At 42.4% G+C, this 23,811-nt stretch overlaps 1 protein-coding gene across 6 annotated transcripts in view; it reads right to left on the bottom strand.

Annotated features, from left to right (window-relative positions):
• Positions 1 to 435: 435 nt before the first annotated feature.
• Positions 436 to 23,811, bottom strand: part of ZYG11A (zyg-11 family member A, cell cycle regulator) — a 60,455-nt gene continuing 37,079 nt past the window's right edge. Inside the window, exons 9-14 of one of the 6 annotated variants that reach the window (XM_054487571.2) lie at positions 17,575 to 17,736; positions 17,449 to 17,493; positions 13,808 to 14,002; positions 9,562 to 9,623; positions 8,417 to 8,514; positions 436 to 2,652 (exon numbers count right to left, since the gene is read on the bottom strand). In XM_054487571.2, coding sequence (XP_054343546.1) covers positions 2,477 to 2,652; positions 8,417 to 8,514; positions 9,562 to 9,623; positions 13,808 to 14,002; positions 17,449 to 17,493; positions 17,575 to 17,736 — 738 coding nt within the window. In that variant the 3' untranslated portion in view covers positions 436 to 2,476. Of the gene's footprint in view, positions 2,653 to 8,416; positions 8,515 to 8,581; positions 8,740 to 9,561; positions 9,624 to 9,921; positions 10,069 to 13,807; positions 14,003 to 14,714; positions 16,072 to 17,448; positions 17,494 to 17,574; positions 17,737 to 23,811 lie in introns of those variants that run through there. The other 5 variants (XM_063655837.1, XR_010124582.1, XM_063655839.1 and 2 more) reach the window with 5 other exon arrangements.

Consider the following 23,811-nt stretch of genomic DNA (forward strand, 5'->3'; position numbering starts at 1 on the left):
ATTGGAATTGAAGCCTGAAGGATGAAGGAACATTTCAAGTACAGAAGAGGAAGCTTGACACAGCATGAGCAAAGGTAAGGAAGAGGATGATACACTTAGAAAACCAAGAGCAGGCTGATACATAAGCATACTGGTCCCAATACCCCTCCCTCCTCTGGTACCAAGGCTGCATCTTAAGCTATGGCCTTGCATTCATTCTCCAACTGGATCTGAGCACTGGCTAAGCTGAGCCTCAGCCTGGCCTAGAGTCACTAAACCATGGGCATGGATACAATATAAATAACATTGCTGATTTCTGCAAAATACAAATGTGCTCCCAGGGTTATGCTTGCATCCTGGAAGGGAGAATAACACAGGAGAGCCCAGGCCTTTACAGTCAGCACAAACCATACCAGCTATGACAACCCAGGAAAGTAACCACCTTACTGAACTTCCTTTTTCTCATCTGTTAAGTGAGGAAAATAAAACTCACCTACCTGTGAGGATTGTTGTGAATGACACAGAACTTGAAAGGATGTCTTGTACAGAATTGGACTTAACACACTAGTCTCCATAACACATCCTCACATAGCATAAGGTAGCATCTGATAACAATGCTCTGAGGTACTAGAACCCAGGTCAGGAAGATATCCTTTTGGAATCATGCAAGAGTGTGAAAAAATACAGGACAGTTTAAGGACTATGGAAGGAAGTAAGGTTACAAATTCTGCTTATCTAGTTGGACTCTGGTAATAGTTTGGAACATGGTTTAGAGTAAGTGAGAATGAGCTTCTTCCTCATTTGATTTCCAAAGACAGTACATGGTACACTAGTTAAGAATCTGAACCAAGCCAGCTAAAAGCACAAAACTCTAGTCCTAAAATGTGCTAATAAACAGAAATTTACTTTTATTTTCTGAAAAACTTAAACATAAATGACAAAACATGTTCATTAACAGTCAACAATAAGGCAAGGAAGGAATTCACACTCTATTCCTCAGAGCAGCTCCGCAGGGCTTATCAAATAAGCTTCTGATATAGTTTATGCTGTAGTTGAAGCTGGTTTCAGAAAAGCCCATGTTTTCTTTAGTCAGCATGCTGGGTAAGAAAACTCCGTGAACTCTTTGGCAAAGTCTCTTTCTGGCCTTTCCTCTTCCTACCGGTTTTGGTCATGGTCCCACCCAAATAAAATGGAGGGATTCAGATTTATCATTACATATAATCTTTCATCTAAACACTGTCTGCAAATGCCTAAGTCCCACCACGCCCTACAAGCTCACTCACATACATAGCATGTCATGCTCTCATAACAGGAAACATGCCAAAGATAGACACCCAAAATTGTAAAAAAGGCCAGGTGCAGTGACTCACACCTGTAATCCCAGCACTTTGGGAGGCCGAGACGGGTGGATCACGAGGTCAGGAGGTTGAGACCAGCCTGACCAATATGGTGAAACCCTGTCTCTACTAAAAAATACAAAAATTCACTGGACGTGGTGGCATGTGCCTGTAGTCCCAGCTACTCAGGAGGCTGAGGCAGGAGAATCGCTGGAACCTGGGAGGCAGAGGTTGCAGTGAGCCAATATTGTGCCACTGCACTCCAGCCTGGGCGACAGAGAGAGATTCCATCACAAAAAAAAAAAAAAGTAAAAAAATATATTTCTCTTTTCTCCACCCCTTTATTCTTTTGAGATGAGGTCTCACTCTGTCATCCAGGCTGGAGTGCAGTGGTGCAATCTCAGCTCACTGCAACCTCTGCCTCCTGGGCTCAAGTGGTCCTCCTACCTCAGCCTCCAAGTAGCTAGGAGTAAAGGTGCACACCACCACACTCAGCTAATTTTTGTATTTTTTGGTGGAGATGGAGTTTTGCCACGTTGGCAAGGCTGATCTCGAACTCCTGAGGTCAGACAATCCACCCGCCTTGGCCTCCCAAAGTGCTGGGATTACAGGCGTGAGCCACCATACCCAGCCATAGATAAATAAATAAATAAATAAATTCTTTTCCCTGCTCTCCAACAGGGGTTCTGCCTTCTAAACACTATATTTTGAAGCATATGCTTCCCAAGCTTTTCTCATAGCTTCACATGACAATAACAACTAAGGAAATTTAATATAAATATCAAAGTCTCCCTGTAGGTCCTTCCTTTTTCTTCTAGTGAACAGGTCCCACTCCCATGACAAGCTCCCAAAGGGAAAAAATTGTCCAGGGCTAGAGAAAAGTAATTTGCATAGCTGTTCCAACACAAGCTCCCAGGTCTTCCCAGAGTCCACGGTTTGAGTCTTCAGAATTGCTGCTGAAAGGCTGCAGAATGAGTCCAACTTGACTTGGGATTACAGCTATCATACAAATCCAACCTTTTGTAACATATATAAAATCAACAATCAAAGGCCAATGAGACAGCCAACTTACAAACTCCAATGACAACTGATGTGCAATTACTGCCAGGGCAGAACACCTGACATTGAGGAAGAGCACACACCTCTGAAGTCCCTTAGGTTCAGAAAGGCATTTGACACAGAGTGGGCCTCTGATAATTCATGAAATGCATTCTGAAGTCATCCAGAATGGAGGCTGCAATCTGCTGTGCTTGGGGGGTTGCCTCACTGTGCTCCTGGATATCACACAAAAGCTGCAATCCTTCTTCTTCAACTAACATTTTGCAGTATTTGCTGGCTGAAAGAAAATCAAGCAGAGACACTCCATGGACAACTGGCATTTTAAATATTCCCATGTCACCACATTCACCTTGCTGAAGAAAGAATACAAAGGTTTAATTAAGCTCTTTGGCCTAGGAATTAACAGATAAAATGAGTCAATTCTAAAGCAGTACGTCAAAACTTAAATAGTGCTTGGCTTGTATGAGATAACAGATGCTCATTTTAGTATGTTTACTTCCAGACAACTCTATGCTTCAAACATCTTTTTTTTTTTTTTTTTGAGACAGAGTTTTGCTCTTGTTGCCCAGGCTGGAGTGCAGTGGCGCAATCTTGGTTCACTGCAACCTCCACCTCCCGGGCTCAAGCAATTCTCCTGCCTCAGCCTCCCAAGTAGCTGGGATTACAGGCATGCGCCACTACACCTGGCTAATGTTTTTGTATTTTTAATAGAGATGGGTTTCACCATGTTAGTCAGGCTGGTCTTGAACTCCTGACCTCAGGTGGTCCACCTGCCTCAGCCTCCCAAAGTGTTGGGATTACAGGTGTGAGCCACCGTGCCTGGCCCAAACATCTTTAATCCTAGTTAAATGATGTTGAACACACCAGATGTGGCCGGGCATGGTGGCTCATGCCTGTAATCCCAGCACTTTGGGAGGCCGAGGCAGGCGGATCATGAGGTCAGGAGATCGAGACCATCCTGGCTAACACGGTGAAACCCCGTCTCTATTAAAAATACAAAAAAATTAGCCGGGCGTGGTGGCGGGCACCTGTAGTCCCAGCTACTCGGGAGGCTGAGGCAGGAGAACGGCGTGAACCTGGGAGGTGAGCTTGCAGTGAGCCGAGATCACGCCACTGCACTCCAGCCTGGGCAACAGAGCGAGACTGTGTCTCAAAAAACAAACAAACAAACAAAAAACAAAAAAAAACCACCAGATGTTAAATAAAATATAATTCATAAATTTTTTAATGCATAGATGAATGTACAAACTAAAGGAATTTTCTAGGAGCTGGAAACAAAGAGCACTTCAGCTAGTGTAAGCTAACCTGCAGCTAAGCCTGCGGCAGAAAGAAACTGGTGGTCTTAGTAATCGAGGCATTTCAATTTCAGCTAGCAGAGTTGGAGGCAAAATTCCTACATAAAAGTAGACCCACAAAGGGCTAGATAAGAAAAGGGATAAGATACTGAAGCATCTCTGTCATGCGTGGGGCTGTAGGGGTATACGGGAGTAGGAGAGGAGAAATCTTCTCATGACCACAATCCCAAGTGGGTAATAAGGTTTGAATTTACGCTACCTGAATGTTGCTGAGAAATTAATATAAAAAAACGAACACAAGCTTATGGAAACCTCTGAAGCACTTCACAGAAGCAAATACAAAACCGCCGCAGGGACACGCCAATCCATTCTAAAATGAATTCTCAGAAAAACAAGCCCTGCTAAAGTTGACTTCACAATCCAAAACTGCCCCCCTTCAACATAAGACATATAATAAGATCAGATAAAGACCACAAAATAATTACTTTTAAAGAAGAAAAAAAAAAAGGAATATCTGGAAAAGAAGCAAATAAAACGTTCAGACATTTAAAAATGTATCACTGAAATTAAAGACTCAGTCCAAGAGCAGATTTAGACCCAGTTGGCTGGGTGCAGTGCCTCACACCTATAATCCCAGCACTCTGGGAGGCTGAGGTGGGTGGATCACCTGAGGTCAGGAGTTTGACCTGTCTGACATGGTGAAATCCCGTCTCTACTAAAAATACAAAAATTTAGACAGGCATAGTGGTGGGCCTCTGTAATCCCAGCTACTCAGGAGGCTGAGGCAGGAGAGTCATTTGAACCCAGGAGGCAGAGGTTGCAGTGAGCTGAGATCATGCCACTGCACTCCGGCCTAGGCAACAAGAGCAAAACTTTGTCTCAAAAAAAAAAAAAGAAAAAGATTTAGACCCAGTTGAAGAGAAATAGGCCAGACATAGTGGTTCATTCCTGTAATCTCAGCACTTTAGGATGCCTGGGCAGGAGGATCAAGGCAATGTAGTGAGACCATGTGTTTACAAAAAATAAAAAAATCAGCTGGGTGTGATGCTACATAGTCCCAGCTATTCAGGAGGCTGAAGTGGGAGAGTCACCTGAGCCCTGGACGTTGAAGCTGCAGTGAGCTGTGACTGTGCCACTGCATTCCAGCCTGGGCGACAGAGTGAGACCCTGTTTCAAAAAAAAAAAGAAAAAGAAAAATTACCTATCAAGAAATGATAATTAGGCTGACAGTAGACCCCAACAGTAACAATAGAAAATAATGAAAATGGCCAGGCGTCGTGGCTCATGCCTGTAATCCCAGCACTCTGGGAGGCTGAGGTGAACATCTAAGGTCAGGACTTTGAGACCCAGAATGGCCAACATGATGAAACCCCGTCTTTACTAAAAATACACAAAAAATTAGCCAGGTGTGGTGGTGCATGCCTATAGTCCCAGCTACCCAGGAGGCTGAGGCAGGAGAACCCCTTGAACCTGTGAGGCAGAGATCACACCACTGCACTCCAGTCTGGGTGACAGAGACTGTCTCCAAAAAAAAAAAAAAAAAACCTAAAAGAAAATATTTTTCTCCCAAATGCTAAAATAAAGTAAGTAACTATCTGGAATTTACACCCAGCTACATTATTATTTAAGAGTAAGAATAGGGGTGGGGTGACAAAGAGATTTTGTCAGTAATACACTATCAAAACCTGAATCCAGAAAAGGAGTGGTGGGGGTTAAAAAAAGGAAAAAAAAAAAAAAAAAAAAACAAGCAGTGATGAGCAAAGAAAATGGTATTCAGCAAATTGAGGCCAGGCGCAGTGGCTCACGCCTGTAATCCCAGCACTTTGGGAGGCTGAGGCGGGCGGATCATGAGGTCAGGAGATCGAGACCATCCTGGCTAACACGGTGAAACCCCATCTCTACTAAAAATACAAAACAATTTAGCCGGGCATGGTGGCGGGTGTCTGTAGTCCCAGCTACTTGCGAGGCTGAGGCAGGAGAATGGCGTGAACCCAGGAGGCAGAGCTTGCAGTGAGCCAAGATTGCACCACTGCACTCTAGCCTGGGTGACAGAGCGAGACTCCGTCTCAAAAAAAAAAAAAAAAAAAAAAATGGTATTTAGCAAATTGAAATAAGCCTCGACTGTAAAATAGTAACACCTAAACTATCTTTAAGGATATGAAAACAAGGTAGAACTAAAATATATTTATTAGTCATGTTCTTGGATAGAAATACTCATTTGTGGCTGAGCATGGTGGCTCATGCCTGTAATCCTAGCACTTTGGGAGGCTGATGCAGGAGGATCACTCAAGCCCAGGAGTTCACAACCAGCCTGGACAACATAGCAAGACCCTGTTGTTTTTTGTTTTGAGGTGTTTTTTTTTTTTAATTTAAAAGAAAAAAAAAATTAAATAATTTTTTTAAAGAAATACTCATTTGTCATAGGGATGGGAATTCTCTTTAGGTTGACTTATAAATCTAACATGATGCTGATAAAAATACTGTAAGGGTTGTTCTTTTTGGGGAGAACCCCAGGCATGGTGGTGTACACCCATAGTCCCAGCTATTTGGGAGCTAAGGTGACAGCATCACCTGAGCTGAGACTGCAGTGAGCTGTGATCAAGCCACTGCACTTCAGCCTTGGCAATGAAGTGAGACCCTGTCTCAAAAATAAATTAAGTTAAATTAAATTAAAATTAAATAAATTTTAAAAATAAAATAAGATGCTTACCCTTCTAGTTGTTGTGAAGATTAAATGAGTTGTTCATAAAGTGCTTACAACATTGCCTGGCACACAATAAGTATTCAACTGAATTCTAGTTTCAGTTAGTTTTTCCTGTTATAACTACATGAGTCTGTTTCAGGGCTATTCTGATCCAATCATCTGCTATCTATCTTATTCATACATCAGAACCACTCACGGCACCGTTTTACAATGTTAAGAGAAGTCTATGGGCAAGCTCCTAAAAACCACATTTCTTTCCTTCTTTCTTATCTTAGAGACAAGAGTCTTGCTCTGTTCCCCAGGCTGGAAGTAGGCAGTTGCCTGATCATGGCTCACTGTGGCCTTGAACTCCTGCACAAGTGATCCTCCTATCTTGGCCTCCCAAAGTGCTGGGAATACAAGTGTGAGCCACCAGGCTGAGCCCATAAAAAACATTTTTCTGGCCAGGTGCAGCGGCTCACGCCTGTAATTTCAACACTTTGGGAGGCCGAGGTGGGCAGATCACCTGAGGTCACAAGTTCGAGACCAGCCTGGCCAACATGGTGAAACTCTGTCTCTAACAAAAATACAAAAATTAGCCAGGTATGGTGGTGGGCACCTGTAATCCCAGCTACTCGGGAGGCTGAGGCAGGAGAATTGCTTGAACCCAGGAGGCAGAGGTTGCAGTGAGCCAAGATAGCACCATTGCACTCCAGCCTGGGCAACAAGAGTGAAACTCCGTCTCAGAAAAAAACAAACAAACATTTTTCTTTGTTAGCTCTTTCCTGTTGATTCTGTCAGATAAACTTTAGAATAATTTTCAGATCCTCCATCTCTTATCTATTCATTTGAATTATATTACATTAATAAACTGAAAAGAAATGACATCTATATATCTAATAGGTCATTCTATCTTAGAAAATGGAATGCTCTCATAATTATTTCAGACTTTTAAATTATCTCATAGTTTACTGCATGTCTCATTACCTGTTAAAAGCATTTTAAAATATTTTGTTTTTGCTAATAAAGTGAGTGGTGGTATATTTTCCCTTAATTACATTTTCTGATTTTTGCTGGCATTGTAAAACTATTGGTTTTTATACACTTGCTTTACAGCTAGTCAACAAGCTAAACTTTTAATTCTAAAAGTTGTCTCTTGGGTTTCCTGTTGTAAAATAATAGCTTATATCTCCTATAATACAATGAAAAATTGTATAACAATTCTCAACAAAGGACATCAACGGAAAATTCTCAAAGGGGATTTTATTTAAGACAGTGCAGTGGCACCAACATAGATCTCTGCAGCCTCGAAATCCTCAGCTTAAGGGATACTTCCACCTTGGCTTCACTAGATGCACGCCATGCATACCTGGCTAATTTTTGTTTTTTATGTAAAAAACATGGGTGGGGTCTTGCTATGTTGCCCAGGCTGGTCTCAAACTCCTGGCCTCAAGTGATCTCCTGCCTCGGCCTCCCAAAGTGCTGTAATCCCAGCACTTTGGGAGACACCTCACCTGGCCTCAAAAGGGATTTTAAATTGCAAAACATGCAGAAATATTTAATCTGTCTGGGAAATAACCCCTGACTCCTGGCCTCCCAGTCTCCCATAGACCATTACACAGAAGCAGGTCCATGTTTTACTAAAGGAAGAGTGTCAGCAATAAACTGTTGAGTGAAAAGACCAAGCTATAGGACAGCATGCACAGAATGAGCCCATTTTGTTAAAAAATATATTTCAAATATACAGCACATACTAAATATACCATGGATATAGAAAAGTATCTGGGAGATGAGTTATCAAATTATTAACGGTGCTTGTCTGTGGGGAATACAAGTAGGAGCAAACTTTTACTTTTTATTTTGCTTGCTATCTACCCCCAAATAGATTACTAATTCTGAAGCATTGCTTTAAGCTAGTAAGATCTTTTTTCAGTTTCTTTTTAAACACACCTAAATTCAGAGGACAGAGGTAGACAATTTTTGCACATCCATCTTGAACTTAATCATTACACAGAAAAATAGCTGGAAAACTATTATGTTTTGAATATATGTTGAATACATACGATTTTTACTGCAGACATGATACATAGCCCATAGTGCCCAGAGCTGAACCTCTGGTTGAGAGAAGTTGCCAAGGAGTGGGAAAAATGTCTTGAAAGATCTAAAACAAAAAAAAAGTACAAAGATGTTAATCCAGAACAGTTAGGCCAGTGCTCAGGGATATAATAATTTATACTATATAATTAATATAATAATGTATATGATTTTCACGGCCGGGCATGGTGGCTCATGCCTGTAATCCCAGCACTTTGGGAGGCCAAGGCAGGTGGATTGCTTGAGCTCAGGAATTCGGGACCAGCCTAGGCAACAAGGTGAGCCCCCGTCTCTGCAAAAAAAAAAAAAAAAAAAAAAAAATTAGCTGGGCTGGTGGCACATGCCTGTGGGGCCAAGAGGGAGGATCCTCAAGTGGGAGGATCACTTGAGCCTGGGAATTCAAGGCTGCATTGAGATGTGATCCCGCCACTGCACTCCAGCTCCAGCCTGGGCAACAGAGAGAGACCCTGACTCAAAAGGTTGAAAAAAAAAAGAATTTTCAAATTTTCAAAATTTTCCCCACAGGGTCAACTTCTCCCTGTGATCGAGCATACAATGAAGCTATTACTTAAGAAATTGCATTCCGTATTAAACCCTTTATATGTTCAGTATCTCATTGCATCCTCAATCTTGCACACTGTCAGCCTCATTTTACAGACAAGGAAAGCTGACCTTCTAGAAATGACTTTCCCAATATCACAGAGAAATAGGATTTGAACATAAGGCTAACTGACTCTAACACGTTATCACTGTATCACTGAGTACAGCCTTTAAGAAAAGCACAACATTGGGCCAGGCACGGTGGCTCACGCCTGTAATCCCAGCACTTTAGGAGGCGGGCAGATCACGAGGTCAGGAGATCGAGACCATCCTGGCTAACACGGTGAAACCCCGTCTCTACTAAAAATACAAAAAATTAGCCGGGCGTGCTGGTGGGCGCCTGTAGTCCCAGCTACTCAGGAGGCTGAGGCAGGAGAATGGCGTGAACCCAAGAGGTGGAGCTTGCAGTGAGCCAAGATTGTGCCACTGCACTCCAGCCTGGGCGACAGAGCAAGACTCCGTCTCAAAAAGAAAGAAAAAAAAAAAGAAGAAAAGCACAACATCATGAAATTACCTATAGGTCACCAATGCTGTCATCTTACAACTTGAACTTGGCCAATTCTGTATGGTTGCATGCTACTCCAAAAACAAGAGAGAGAAACCAAGATTTGAATAATCCATCATTTACAACAAAACATTTCAAAATCTGGGAATGACTGAACAAATTTAGATACATCTACTTGGCAAAATATCAATCACATAACAATATATACACAGAATATCTTAACAATGTGGGAAAAATTACAAAAACAAGGGGCATCTGTTTAAAGATACTGGACTGAGCACGCATTTACCTCTACTCCCTCCATAATCCCATTAACAGAAAGTAAAACAAAGAACAATGCACATGGAAAAATGGTAACTGATTTAATACCTAGCACTTGGAAAGGTTAAAACACAAACCAGGCTGGGCGCAGTGGCTCACGCCTGTACTCCCAGCACTTTGGGAGGTCAAGGCGGGCGGATCACGAGGTCAGGAGATCAAGACCATCCTGGCTAACACAGTGAAACCACGTCTCTGCTAAAAATACAAAAAAAAATTAGCTGGGCATCTCAAAAAAAAAAAACCAAAAAACACAAAACAAAACAAAACAAAAAGCACAAACCAATTTGAAGAGAACCCCTAAGAGACTTAAAAATGTGGCACATGAGGTACTTCCTGAAGTGAAATTACAGGTGGGGCTGTAAATAGGAGGAGTGGGCTGGGCACGGTGGCTCATGCCTGTAATCTCAGCACTTTGGGAGGCCAAGGCGGGTAGATCACCTGGGGTCAGGAGTTTGAGACCAGCCTGGCTAACATGGTGAAACCCCGTCTCTACTAAAAAAATACAAAAATTACCCGGGTATGGTGGTGTGTGCCTGTAATCCCAGCTACTCAGGAGACTGAGGCAGGAGAATCGCTTGAAGCCAGGAGGCAGAGGTTGCAGTGAGCCGAGGTGGCGCCACTGCACTGCACTCCAGCCTGGACAACAGAGCGAGACTCCATCTTGGGGGGGGGGGGAAAAAAAGAAAAAGAAACTAGGAAGACTGGTTCAAAGGATTCCGACTCCCCAATTTCTTCTGTGATCCTTAATAAAAACGTCTGGACTGGGCAACCCCATAAACAATTCAGGGTGGGAACACCATGCTAAAAACAGGGGTGTGTCTCGAGTTAAAACCTAAATACTAAACATTGAGATTCCCTGCCCCTCAACTCTCTTCTTTTACTAGGCTTTCAGACTATTGACAATGAAGCTAATAATTTTTTTTTTTTGAAGATGAATTTTCACTCTTGTTGCCCAGGCTGGAGTGCGATGGCATGATCTCGGCTCACTGTAACCTCTGCTTCCTGAGTTCAAGCAATTCTCCTGTCTCAGCCTCCCAAGTAGCTGGGATTACAGGTGCCCACCACCACGCCTGGCTTTTTTTTTTTTTGAGGCGGAGTCTCGCTCTGTCGCCCAGGCTGGAATGCAGTGGCACGATCTCAGCTCACTGCAAGCTCCGCCTCCCGGGTTCACACCATTCTCCTGCTTCAGCCTCCCAAGTAGCTGGGACTACAGGTGTCCGCCACCATGCCTGGCTAATTTTTTGTATTTTTAGTAGAGACAGGGTTTCACTGTGTTAGCCAGGATGGTCTCGATCTCCTAACCTCGTGATCCGCCCGCGTCAGCCTCCCTAAGTGCTGGGATTACAGGCGTGAGCCACTGCGCCTGGCCACGCCCAGCTAATTTTTTTTTTTTTAATTTTATTTATTGGCCGGGTGCAGTGTCTGACTCCTGTAATCCCAGCACTTTTGGATCACCTAAGGTCAGGAGTTTGAGATGAGACAGTCCTGACCAACATGGTGAAATCTGTCTCTACTAAAAAAAAAAAAAATACAAAAATTAGCTGGGCGTGGTGGCAGGCGCCTGTAATCCCAGCTACTCGGGGGGCGGAGGGATCACTTGAACCCAGGAGGCAGAGGCGGCAGTGAGCTATGATCGTGCCATTGCACTCCAGCCTGGGCAACAGAGCGAGCCTCTGACACATTCTACCTCTCTGCAGTTTTCAATCAGTCCCACTCTTAGCTGTCCCCACGGACAGCTCAGGATCACCCTAACTTTAGGAAAATCTCTAACACAATGGAACAAAATAAATAGGAAAAAAAGCAACTTGCAGGAAACAGAAGCCTTGGACGAACAGGAAAACTTAAAAATTAGGCTGGGCATGATGGCTTATGCATGTAATCCCAGCACTTTTGGAGGCTGAGGTGGGCAGATCCCTTGAGGTCAGGAGTTTGCGACTAGCCTGGCCAACATGGTGAAACCCTGTCACTACTAAAAATACAAAAGTTAGCCAGGTGTGGTGGCACGCAGCTGTAGTCCAGCGACTTGGGAGGCTGAGGTGGGAGGATCACTTGAACCCAGGAGGTGGAGGATGCAATGAGCTGAGATCACACCACTGCACTCCAGCCCAGGCAACAGACCGAGTCTCAAAAAAAAAAAAAATCTTTTTTTTTAAATTGGCCGGGCATGGTGGCTCACGCCTGTAACCCTAGCACTTCAGGAGGCCAAGGCAGGTGGATCACTTGAGGTCAGGAGTTCTAGACCAGCTTGGGCAACATGGTGAAATCGTCTCTACTAAAAACACAACAATTATTGTGTTTTTACAGGTATGCATTACCACACCTGTAATCCCAGCTACTTGGGAGGCTGAGGCAGGAGAATCACCTGAACCCAGGAGGTGGAGATTGCAGTGAGCTGAGATCGTGCCACTGCACTCCAGCCTGGGCAATAGAGTGAGAGCCTATCTCAAAAAGATAAAATAAAATAAAATTTAAAATTATCATTGTTACATTCAAAGAGATAAAGAGAAAAATAGATACAGGAACTATGCAACAGAAACAGGATATTATATTTTTAGAAGAGGATTCAGAACAAAAAAGATAAATGAGATAGATACGAAAAGATGGCCTTCTGGGAAGGCCAACATCCCAGAAAAAAATAATTAAAGAAATGTACTAGGGAGGAAATGAGCTTCCTGACTGATAAGTACCCAACACAATATATGAAAATGAAGCCACAAAGAAGAAAAAAATTAACAAAAAATAAACAAAAAAATGAAAATAAACCCACAAGGCAAGCCATTGTGGTTTCTGAACACTGAGGACAAAGGACAAAAACCTTAAAGCTTAAAAAAAAATTGCACGGGAGTTCTCAACAGTGATCCTGACAAGTAAAAGACAATGGAGCAAACATTTTTAAATTATGAAGGAAAAATATTTCAAAGCTAGAATTCTATACCCAGCCATTTGATCAATTAAATGTGAGGGTAAAATACAGGCCTTTTTAAACAGGTATGGTCTCATTTCATTCTCCTTAGGAAGCTACTGGAGAATATGGTCCAACAAAAGGTGGGAGTAAACCAAGATACAGGGAGGCACATAAGCTAGGAAACACGGAATCCAACACAAGAGAGGCAAAGGGAGTCCCCGAGGATGATAGTAAAGGAATATCCGAGGATGACAGCAGTCCACCATATACTGTATACAAAACAAGCAGATCACATGGAAGGAATGCAAAGGCTCTGGGAAAGAAAATCCTGAGAAGGTGAAGTGTACAGAATATGTATGAAGATTTATACCTTGAGTATACACTTAGGCTGTGCATAGAAACAGTGAGAAAAAGAATCTTAGTTTCCCAAAGTGGGAAAATGAATTGATAGATTCCTAAAGCGATAAAGTCAAGAACAGCAGCATAATATGTTATTTAGAAATAAGGAAGTTGGCTAGGCGCGATGGCTCATGCCTGTATTCCCAGCACTTTGGGAGGCCAAGGTAGGCAGATCGCTTGAGCTCAGGAGTTTGAGAACAGTCTGGCCAACATGGCAAAACCCCATCTACAAAAAATACAAAAATTAGCCGGGTGTGGTGGCACACACCTATAGTCTCAGCTACTTGGGAGGTTGAGGTGGGAGGACCACCTAAGCCTCCGAGGATGAGGCTGCAGTGTGCTGTGAATTGTGCCACTGTGCTCCACCCTGGGAGACAGACCCTGTCTCAAAAAAAAAGAAACAATAAAGTAAATAGCTTTTTAAAAAAGCTGATGAGAAAGAGGACTGAAATAAGTCATATGCAACAAAATGTTAACAGAGATAGTTTTGGATGGAAAGATATGGGTTAGTAATAAGTTTTTCTATATTTTTCCCACTTTCTACAATCATATTATTATGATTTAGAAAACTACATTTTCTGTAATTAGAGATTACTCTGGATTTTGTAAATAAGAATGTGGTTCCTGTACCAGATCTTGGAGAAGAGTACGCCTCTGGAAGTCACGGGATATCCAAAGCTGTCTGTCAGATGTCAGGTGGGCTATGATCCCTGCAGCAAAATAGCTGACTTCCATTTCCCTGCTACAGAGTAAACTGTTGATATGCTTCAGCACATCTTCGGTCACCAGCTTGGAAGAGAGCTCTCTGACTTCTGCTATGTTGTTCTACAGGTCAGATGGAGCAGAGAACCCCAGAGACAAGAAGGGAGGGGAGAATCAGGAATCGGCTTTTTTCACTTTCCTGCTTCTCAGGTCAGATAAATTCAGAACTCTTACTCCTATACCCACCTCCGCCTCAAGCTAGCCTAAAACCCACAATCCAACTCCCTTGATGAGGATGATCATTAACAACAATCACTAAATAAGTACTTACTAAGTGCCAGGCACAGTACTAGATAAATAAAATTGTCTTTTTATCTACCTTATCTCATTTAATCTTTAAAATACTACTACAAAGAAATGTGACAATAAGCAAGACAAACTTGTCAAGTTCACACTGCTAATAACTGGATGAACTAGAATACAAATCAAGGCCTAACTCAAATACTTAACATTACTGAAGGCCTGCTCAATGTTACGTTATCTTTTAACAACAACAATGAAAGTCAGGCAGTATTTTATTTTATATGTTACACTAGTTTTCTATGCTGTGTAACAAATTACCACAAACTTAGTGGCGTAAAACAACATGCATTTATGATTCCCTGGTTTCTGTGGGGCAGGAGTCTCAGCATGACTTAGCTAGACCCTCTTCTCTGAGATCTCACAGGGCTGCAATCAAAGTGTTGGCTGGGCTGCATTTTCACCTGGAGGCTCCACTGGGGGAGAATTTACTGCCAACCTCACTCAGACTGCTGGCAGAATTCATTTCCAGTGGCTGCAGGACTGAGTGATTCAGTTTCTTGCTGGAGGCCACGTTCAGCTCCTAGAAGCTGCCCCAAGTTCCTTAAAAGGTGGGTTTCTCCCTCCTCCAACCACTTACTTCATGACTGTTTGCTCCTTCAGGGTCAGAGAGAAAGAGTCCCTACAGTGGGCCTGCTAGCAAGACAGATACATATATATAAGTATATAGTAACATAATCATGGGAGTGATATCTTATCATCTTTGCCATATTCCCTTGGCTAGAATCAAGAAACAGGTCCTGCCCACTCTCAAGGGTAGGGGATGTCAATGCCAGGAGGCTGGAATCACTGGAAGAGTCTGTCTACAAAAATGAAAAACCAAAGGTTTAATGAGGTGAAACAGTCAAAGTAAACACAACAGTTTGTCTTAGCGTTAACTGCTGCTTCTGATGAACCATTCAGGAAAGCACACTCTAGACACTAGTATACTGAGGCGCATAGGACACTAAAGATTGAAGCAGAAATTGAGATGTCCCCCCCATGCCTGTTTTTCCCAAGACCAGCTATATCTCTCATCCACGCATGATTTCAGTGTTAAGTCTATCATATGTTACCCCCTAACAAGACATTCTTAGCACAACTGAGAGGGGCACCACAGGTGAGTCCCAAGATTTTTCTTGTAAATCCTCACATTCTGGATCTCTCAAAAAAAAAAAAAGTGGGCTGGGCGCGGTGGCTCACGCCTATAATCCCAGCACTTTGGGAGGCTGAGGCAGGTGGATCACAAGATCAAGAGATTGAGACCATCCTGGCCAACGTGGTGAAACCTTGTCTCTACTAAAAAAAATACAAAAATTAGCTGGGCGTGGTGGCGCATGCTTGTAATCCCAGCTACTCAGGAGACTGAAGTGGGAGAATCACTTGAACCCGGGAGGCAGAGGTTGCAGTGAGCCGAGATCACACCATTGCACTCCAGCTTGGGTGACAAGAGCGAGACAAAAATAAATAAATAAATAAAAAAGAAAAGTGGAAGATCTTTTAGGTCAGCTGGTAGGATATGCAGAATTGTACAGGATATATGAGGCATCAATCCAACTTTCTGGCATTACTTCCCATTCCTTTTCACCTTCCTACCTTTTCCTCAAATTCTAACCATTCCATTTTACAGTGTTCCTCAATGATTACACTTATTGATTACATTATAAATAATCTTCCCTAGCCAAAAATGACTTTGTCCCTTCTTTATACTTTTCCGTACCTTCCAGATTTCCAGTATTGATCATTTACTCCTCTCTGTGAAGCCTTTCACATCTACTTTGTTGTGAGTCCTGTATGTGTGAGATACACGAAGATAAGGCACAGTCCCTCCATGTTTTCAACGAGTTCAGGACCTAGAACCAAGGGTCCCAATGGATTCAGTACCTCTCTTGCAGCACTCACTTGTCAGTTGTAAATCAGTTACCTATTTGTACACATGTCTAACACTGCCTTCCCAAAGTTATGAGCACCATCACCTTGACATATTTCATGCATCCGTGTTTTTCCAATGCATATGGCATGGCACAGTGCAGGTGCTTACTATATGTCTTCATTACTTATTGAAAAATCTTCACCTTTAGCTTTAGGAAACAAAGAAATTTCTCAATTGTAGAATACCTTGATTGAGAGTCAGTATATAAGTATCAACAAAGAAATTGCTAAAAAATAGACTTCCTGGATAAAGAAGTAGTATAGTAAAGTGATTAATATCAGAGGGTCTGGAGCCAGACTGACTGAGTTTGAGGTTTTTTTTGTTTGTTTTTTGTTTTTTGAGCAGAGATTCGTTCTTGTTGCCCAGGCTGGAGTGCAGTGGCACGATCTTGGTTCATTTCAATCTCTACCTCCCAGGTTCAAGCAATTCTCCTGCCTCAGCCTCCCAAGTAGCTGGGATTACAGGCATGTGCTACCATGCCCAGCTAATTTTTGTATTTTTAGTAGAGACAGGGTTTCACCATGTTGGCCAGGTTGGTCTTGAACTCCTGACCTCAGGTGATCCACCCACCTCAGCCTCCCAAAGTGCTGGGATTACAAGGCACGAGCCACTGTGCCTGGCCGAGTTTGAGTTCTAATTAGGATAAATGGCATTTCTGGGACTCAGATTCTCTATGAAACGTGGATAACAGTGTATGGTAGAATAAAAAAATAACACAACTTTTCCTATCCCTGTATATACACCCTGTAGCAATGTGACTTTACTGCCTTTAATCTGGGCTTAAATATATAACCTGTGTTGTCCTATGAAACATTAGCAAGGTGACATAAGCAGAGGTTTAAAAAGCACTTGGACAGTGGGGCCTGCCCTCTAGAGACTGCCATGTGGAGAAGCCTGTGGACACAAAGCCCGCCAGCTGGTAAGCAGCACCAACTATCAGACATGAGAGTCAGGCCATCTTAGACCCTCCAGCCCCAGTCAAGCCACCAGATGACTGCAGCTACATAAGTGACCCCACATGAGACCAGACAGACCAGAAGAACTTTACAGCTGAGCTGAGTTCAAACTACTGACCCACAGATTCATAAGTAAATTAAATGGCTACTGTTTAAAGCCACTAAGCTATAGTTTGTTCACAACAATAGATAACTGATATACAATAGTATTTACTCTGTAGGGCTAATGTAAATTATACATGTAAATTGCTTACAATAGTGCCTAGCATATAGTAGGTACCATATAAGTGTTAGGTTTTGTTTTTAAGCAATTAAAATTAATTCAAAACAATTCACCTTACCAAAAGACCAAGTACTTTGCTTTGTATTGCTGACTCTGAAAAGGTCTGTCAAAAAAATATATACATACAGGTTACTTTATCATGAAAAAAAGAACTTTACATATAAAGTCAATCCTGTCTTCCCACCTCCAAGACTTGGATGAAGATTTCCAATCCTTGATTTTCAATAAAGTGCTTGCAGGCAGCTGGAGACCCATCTGTAAGATTCCAAAGTGCTTTCAAAGTAAACAAGAGGGTGACATCATCTAAATTCTCAGTAGTCTTTTGTTTTACTATTGCTAGAAGTTCCTAAAAACCAAAGAGACAGGGAGTTAGATGCTCTAATGAATAATCAATTGCAGTATAAGGAAAGCAATGTTAAGACACATCAAACCTTGGTTCTAAACCCAAGTTCTGCCACTTAGTAGCTTTGTGATCTATTTTCTTTCTATAAAATAAATTACAACTACTTCTTACAGTTTTTGTGAGGATTAAATGAAATAAAAAATTAAGTTTAGTGAGCACTTAGTCTAGTTCTTCGTATATGGTCATCAAGTTCATAATCAAGTACATTATTAGCTATTCCATTATTTTTATTTAGAACACTTAGTCAATACCTTCTCTAAGCCAAGTACAAAAGAAAAAAAAAGGGGTAGAAGGCAGACAAAACAAAAGTTGGCTTTTCTCAATTAAATAAAAGAATTTTAAATTTTGGTTATCTGACGGAAACACATAAAAGCCTAAAATTTAGGCTTTAGGAAGGGTGGGAGAGGGAAACCTCCATACAAAGATAATATGTAACTGAGACCAGAAGAAAAAGAGGATAAGCCAGCCCAGTAAGAAACAGGGACATGCAGGAACGGGGCTGCGGAGAGAGGGGGAGGAAGCACATGCCAGGCAAAGTTTGGGGCAGGAAAAAGTCTGCTGCTCTAAGCCACTGAGCAGGTCAGTGGGGCTAGAACACCAGGCCAGCATTCCATCACATGACCTCACATCTTGAAGAGGCCACTGTTCACTTAAACAGACTGCAAAGTACCATTTGAGATCAACATTTCTAGAAAGAAGTAAAGCTAGTATTTATGGTCTCTTTCAATATCAGACTGTCATGTGAGAGGAAAAAGACAAAACGATTTTCACTTTAACCAGCTGATGAAAAGACACATAAAATATAACAAAGCACCAAAAAAACCAGAATGTATATTTTCAAGAATGAGACCACCTCAAATATTTTGCCCAATCAGGAGAGAATGTGTCAAGAGACTTCACCACAAAAATAAATCTGTGAGAGTCAAGAGAAGAGTGTTAGATGAGACGGGTGCACTCACCTAGGCAGCTAGTTAGATGAATGAGAGCAAGGCCAGGAGCAGGGGAAGTGAGCCTGTCCCTGAGCGTATCACAGTGGCCAGGCCCTTGGTCATACGATTTAGCTTAATGATACTCAAAATAACTGTGCACTATTACTACTATGACAGATACCACTTTTTCAACTGAGGCCCGTTTTTCAGATGAAAAATCTAAGACACAGAGGAGACTTATCTGTTGTCATATGACGAATGCCTGGCCTGCTCTCTTTATCTGTATCTTATCTAGTCCTGTTACCCCTCCCAGCAACTTTTATGTTCCTGGAATATGTTCCTGCATTATATTATACGGCAAAACTCCTACCTGAGTTAAACGTAACTGTCAGTCTACTTCATACTTCCCAACATTCAACATATTAATGTTGAAAAAGACTGAGCTCACCTGGTCTCAATTTCAGTATCTGCTCATAAATTTCAAAAGGGCACTTAACTGTATTTGTCAATACTACTTTATTTCCCAATGAATTTGCTCCAAAGACTACTATTTCCTAATTCTCTCTCCTCAAACTTGAATCACCATCTTCTCACTCCCCTCATTTGATTTCATCTTCTTTTTTATTGAGAAATACACCCACTCTTCCTAACAAATGCTACCAACCTACTTGCATTTGCATCAACATACTCTGCCTTCCCTTCTGCTCCAATCTAAAGCAAACATCTTTATTCTACTCTAAACTCAATTTCTGCGCGTATAGAGATTCAGCACCAAAACTGAATCACCTCAAACTTGAATCTTCAAACTTGAATCACCATCTTCTCACTCCCCTCATTTGATTTCATCTTCTTTTTCATTGAGAAATACACCCACTCTTCCTAACAAAAGTTACCAACCTACTTGCATTTGTATCAACATACTCTGCCTTCCCTTCTGCTCCAATCTAAAGCAAACATCTTTATTCTACTCTAAACTCAATTTCTGCACATACAGAGATTCAGCACCAAAATTATTTCCTTTTATTTTGCTTGTGGCGTCAACTTCTCCCTCTTTAGAACTCTTCTCGTGGGCACGAAATATGTCTTAATGTAGTCGATCTTTTTAAAGACTGACCCCACCTCTGCTTTCCTTCTCATTAAATTATATCAAAAAGTTACATCCATTTCTCACCTCCCATTTGCTATTCCATACTATTCCAATCAGGTTTTGGCCTGCCACCCCACTGAAATAACATAATCAAGGTGACTAATGACTTCCTCTTGCCAAATCCAATGGTCAATTCTGTCCTCATGTCACTCAACCACTCAGTAGTATTTGATATGATGGCCCAATTTTTCCTGAAACAATCCTCTTGGATTCTAAAACACCCTCTCTCAGCTTCCTTCTAATGCACTTTGGAAGCTCCTTCTCAGTCTCCTTTTCTGGTTCATCCTATTTTTTTTTTCCAATAAACAGGCACATCTAGGAGAGACTGTGGGTTCAATTCCAGACCACCACAATAAAACAAGTAACACAAATTTGTTTTCCCACTGCATACAAAAGCTATGTTTACACTATAATGTAGTCTATTAAGTGTGCAATAGCACTATGTCTAAAAAACAATGTGGATACCTTTTTTTTTGAGACAGTCTCACTGTGTTGCCAAGGCTGGAGTGCAGTGGCATGATCTCAGCTCACTTCAACATCCACCTCCCGGGTTCAAGGGATTCTCCTGCCTCAGCCTCCCGAGTAGCTGAGATTACAGGCTCGTGCCACCCCACCCGGCTAATTTTTGTATTTTTAGTAGAGATGGGGTTTCGCCATGTTGGCCAGGTTGGTCTAAAACTCCTAACCTCACGTGATCCGCCCGCCTCAGCCTTCTAAGTTGCTGGGATTACAGGCATGAGCCACCACACCCGGCCCAATGTAGATACTTTAATTTAAAAATATTTTATGGCTGGGCACAGTAGCTCACGCCTATATTCATAGCACTTTGGGAGGCAGTGGCAGGAGAATCGCTTGAGCCCAGGAGCTCGAGACCAACCTGAGTGACATGGCTAGACCCTGTTTCTATCAAAAAAAAAAACTTAAAAAATTATCTGGGTGTAGTGATATGCACCTGTGGCCCCAGCCACTCAGGAGGCTGAGGCAGGAAGATCACCTGAGCCCAGGAGGTCGAGGCTGCAGTTGAGATGTGTCCCCACCACTGCACTCCAGCCTGGGCAACAAAGAAAGACTCTACCTTAAAAAATATGTATATATATAGAGAGAGAGCACGCTAAAAAACGCTAAATCACCTGAGCCTTCAGCAAGTGGTAATCTCTTTGCTGGTGGAGGGTCTTGTCTCAATGTTGATGGCTGCTGACTGATCAAGATGGTGGCTGCTGAAGGATGGGGTGGCTGTGGCAATTTCTTAAGATAGCAATGATGTTTGCCCCATCAATTGACCCTTCCTTTCAAGAAAGAACTTCTTCCTCTCTTTTTTTTTTTTTTTTTGAGACGGAGTTTCACTCTTCTTGCCCAGGCTGGAGTGCAGTGGCACGATCTCGGCTCACTGCAACCTCCACCTCCTGGGTTCAAGTGATTCTCCTGCCTCAGCCTCCTGAGTAGCTGGGACTACAAGCGCATGCTACCACACCTGGCTAATTTTTGTAGTTTCAGTAGAGATGGGGTTCCACCATGTTGGCCAGGCTGGTCTCAATTTCTTAACCTTGTGATCCACCCACCTCGGCCTCCCAAAGTGCTGGGATTACAGGCATGAGCCACCGCGCCCGGCCTAGAACTTCTTTCAAATTTGGAGTCAATCCTTTCAAACTCTGCTGCTGTCTCATCCAACCAGGTTTATATAAGTCAAAGTCCTTTTTTGTCATTCCAACAATGTTCACAGAATCTTCACCAGAACTAGATTCCATCTCAAAATATGTCTTTGCTCTTCCCTAACAAGCAATTCTTCATGTGTTAAAGTTTTAGATTGCAGCAATTCAGTCACATCTCCAGGCTCCATTTATAATTTTAGTTCTCTTGGCATCTACAGTTACTCCTTCCACTAAAGAACTGGACCCCTCAAAGTTATCCACAAGGGTTCCAATCAACTTCTGAACTCCTGGTAATGTTCATATTTTGACCTCCTCCCAGGAATCATGAATATTCTTTTTGTTTGTTTGTTTTTGAGATAGGGTCTTTCTCTGTCACCCAGGCTGGAGTGCAATGGTACAATCACCGCTCATTGCAGCTTCAATCTCCCTGGGTTCTGGTGATCTTCCCATCTCAGCCTCCTGAGTAGCTGAGAGTACAAATGCATGCCACCATGCCTGGCAAATATTTTGTAGAGACAGGGTTTCGCCATGTTGCCCAGGCTGGTCTCAAATTCCTGGCCTCAAGTAATCTGCTCGCTTTGGCCTCCCAAAGTGCTAGTATTACAGACATGAGCCACCACTGTGTGTTTTCTTAATCGTATCTAGAATGGTGAATCCTCTCCAGAAGGTTTTCAGTTTACTTTGACCAGATTCATCAGGGGAATTCCTACCTATGGCAGCTCTAGCCTTATAAAATGTTTCTTTTTTCTTTCTTTCCTTTTTTTTTGAGACAGTCTCACTCTGTCATCCATGCTGAAGTACAGTGGCTTGATCTCGACTCACTGCAACCTCTGATTCCCAGGTTCAAGCGATCCTCTCACCTCAGCCTCCTGAGTGTCTAGGATTACAGGCGTGTGCCACCATGCCGGGCTAATTTTTTTGTATTTTTAATAGAGACGGGGTTTCACCATGTTGGCCAGGCTAGTCTGAAACTCCTGACCGCAAGTGATCTGCCTGCCTCAGCCTCCCAAAATGCTGGGATTGCAGGCATGAGCCACCACACCTGGCCACAAAATGTCTCTTAAATAATAAATAAATAATTAATAAATAATAAATTAATAAATTACTCCCTGATCCATGGGCTGCAGAATGGATATCGTATAACAAGCAGGAAAATATTAACTTCCTTGCTTGTACATCTCCATCAGGACTCTTGGGTGGTTGGTGCATCATCAATGAGCAGTAACATTTTGAAAGAAATCTTGCCCGGTGTGGTGGCTCACACCTATAATCCCAGCACTTTGGGAAGCCGAGGTGGGTAGATCACCTGAGATCAGGAGTTCGAGATCAGCCTGGCCAACATCGTGAAACCCCATCTGTACTAAAAATTCAAACTGGGCCAGGTGCGGTGACTCACACCTGTAATCCCAGCACTTTGGGAGACCAAGGCAGTTGATTACCTGAGGTCAGGAGTTTGAGACCAGCCTGGCCAACATGGCGAAACCTCATCTGTACTAAAGATACAAAAAAATTAGCCGGGCATGGTGGCACACACCTGTAATCCCAGTTACTTGGGAGGCTGAGGCAGGAGAATGGCTTGAACTCAGGAGGTGGAGGTTGCAGTGAGCCGAGATTGGGCCACTGCACTCCAGCCTCGGTGATAGAGCCAGACTCTGTCTCAAAAAAAAATTCAAACTGCCTTCTTGACATCTCAAGCATCTCAGTAATGAACACATCCAAAATCACTCTTGATTTTTATTCTTGATTTCATCTCTATTGCAAGCAGACATACAAGTTAACAAGACAAAATAAACCTAATACTCGATATTAAATACTCATAAGCATAAGATTCCACCCGTAACAGCAATGCAAATGACAAACACTTGAACATACTTCTGGAGGACATGAAAGACTTGAATAAACACACTCTTGTTCCAAGATAGGGGAAATTACAGGACGTCAATTTTTCTACATCAATCTATAATACAATTCCAAAGAAAATGGGTTTTTTCCCTCAGAAACAGGCAAGTCAATTCTGGTGTCTGCACAGAAACAACAAATAGATAAGGATAACTAAAAGAAATCCGAGGACAGATCTTAAATATTTAAGTATTGATAAAGTTAGTGACCAGGCTGAACAAAATGGTAAAACCCCGTCTCTACTAAAAATACAAAAATTATCCTGGTGTAGTGGCACGCGCCTATAATCCCAGCTACTCAGGAGACTGAGGCAGGAGAAATGCTTGAACCCGGGAGACAGAGGTTGCAGTGAGCCGAGATGGCGCCAGTGCACTTCCAGCCTGGTGACAGAGCA

Source organism: Pongo pygmaeus, chromosome 1 (assembly GCF_028885625.2).
Source record: "Pongo pygmaeus isolate AG05252 chromosome 1, NHGRI_mPonPyg2-v2.0_pri, whole genome shotgun sequence".
In the NCBI taxonomy this organism is placed as follows: Eukaryota; Metazoa; Chordata; class Mammalia; order Primates; family Hominidae; genus Pongo; species Pongo pygmaeus.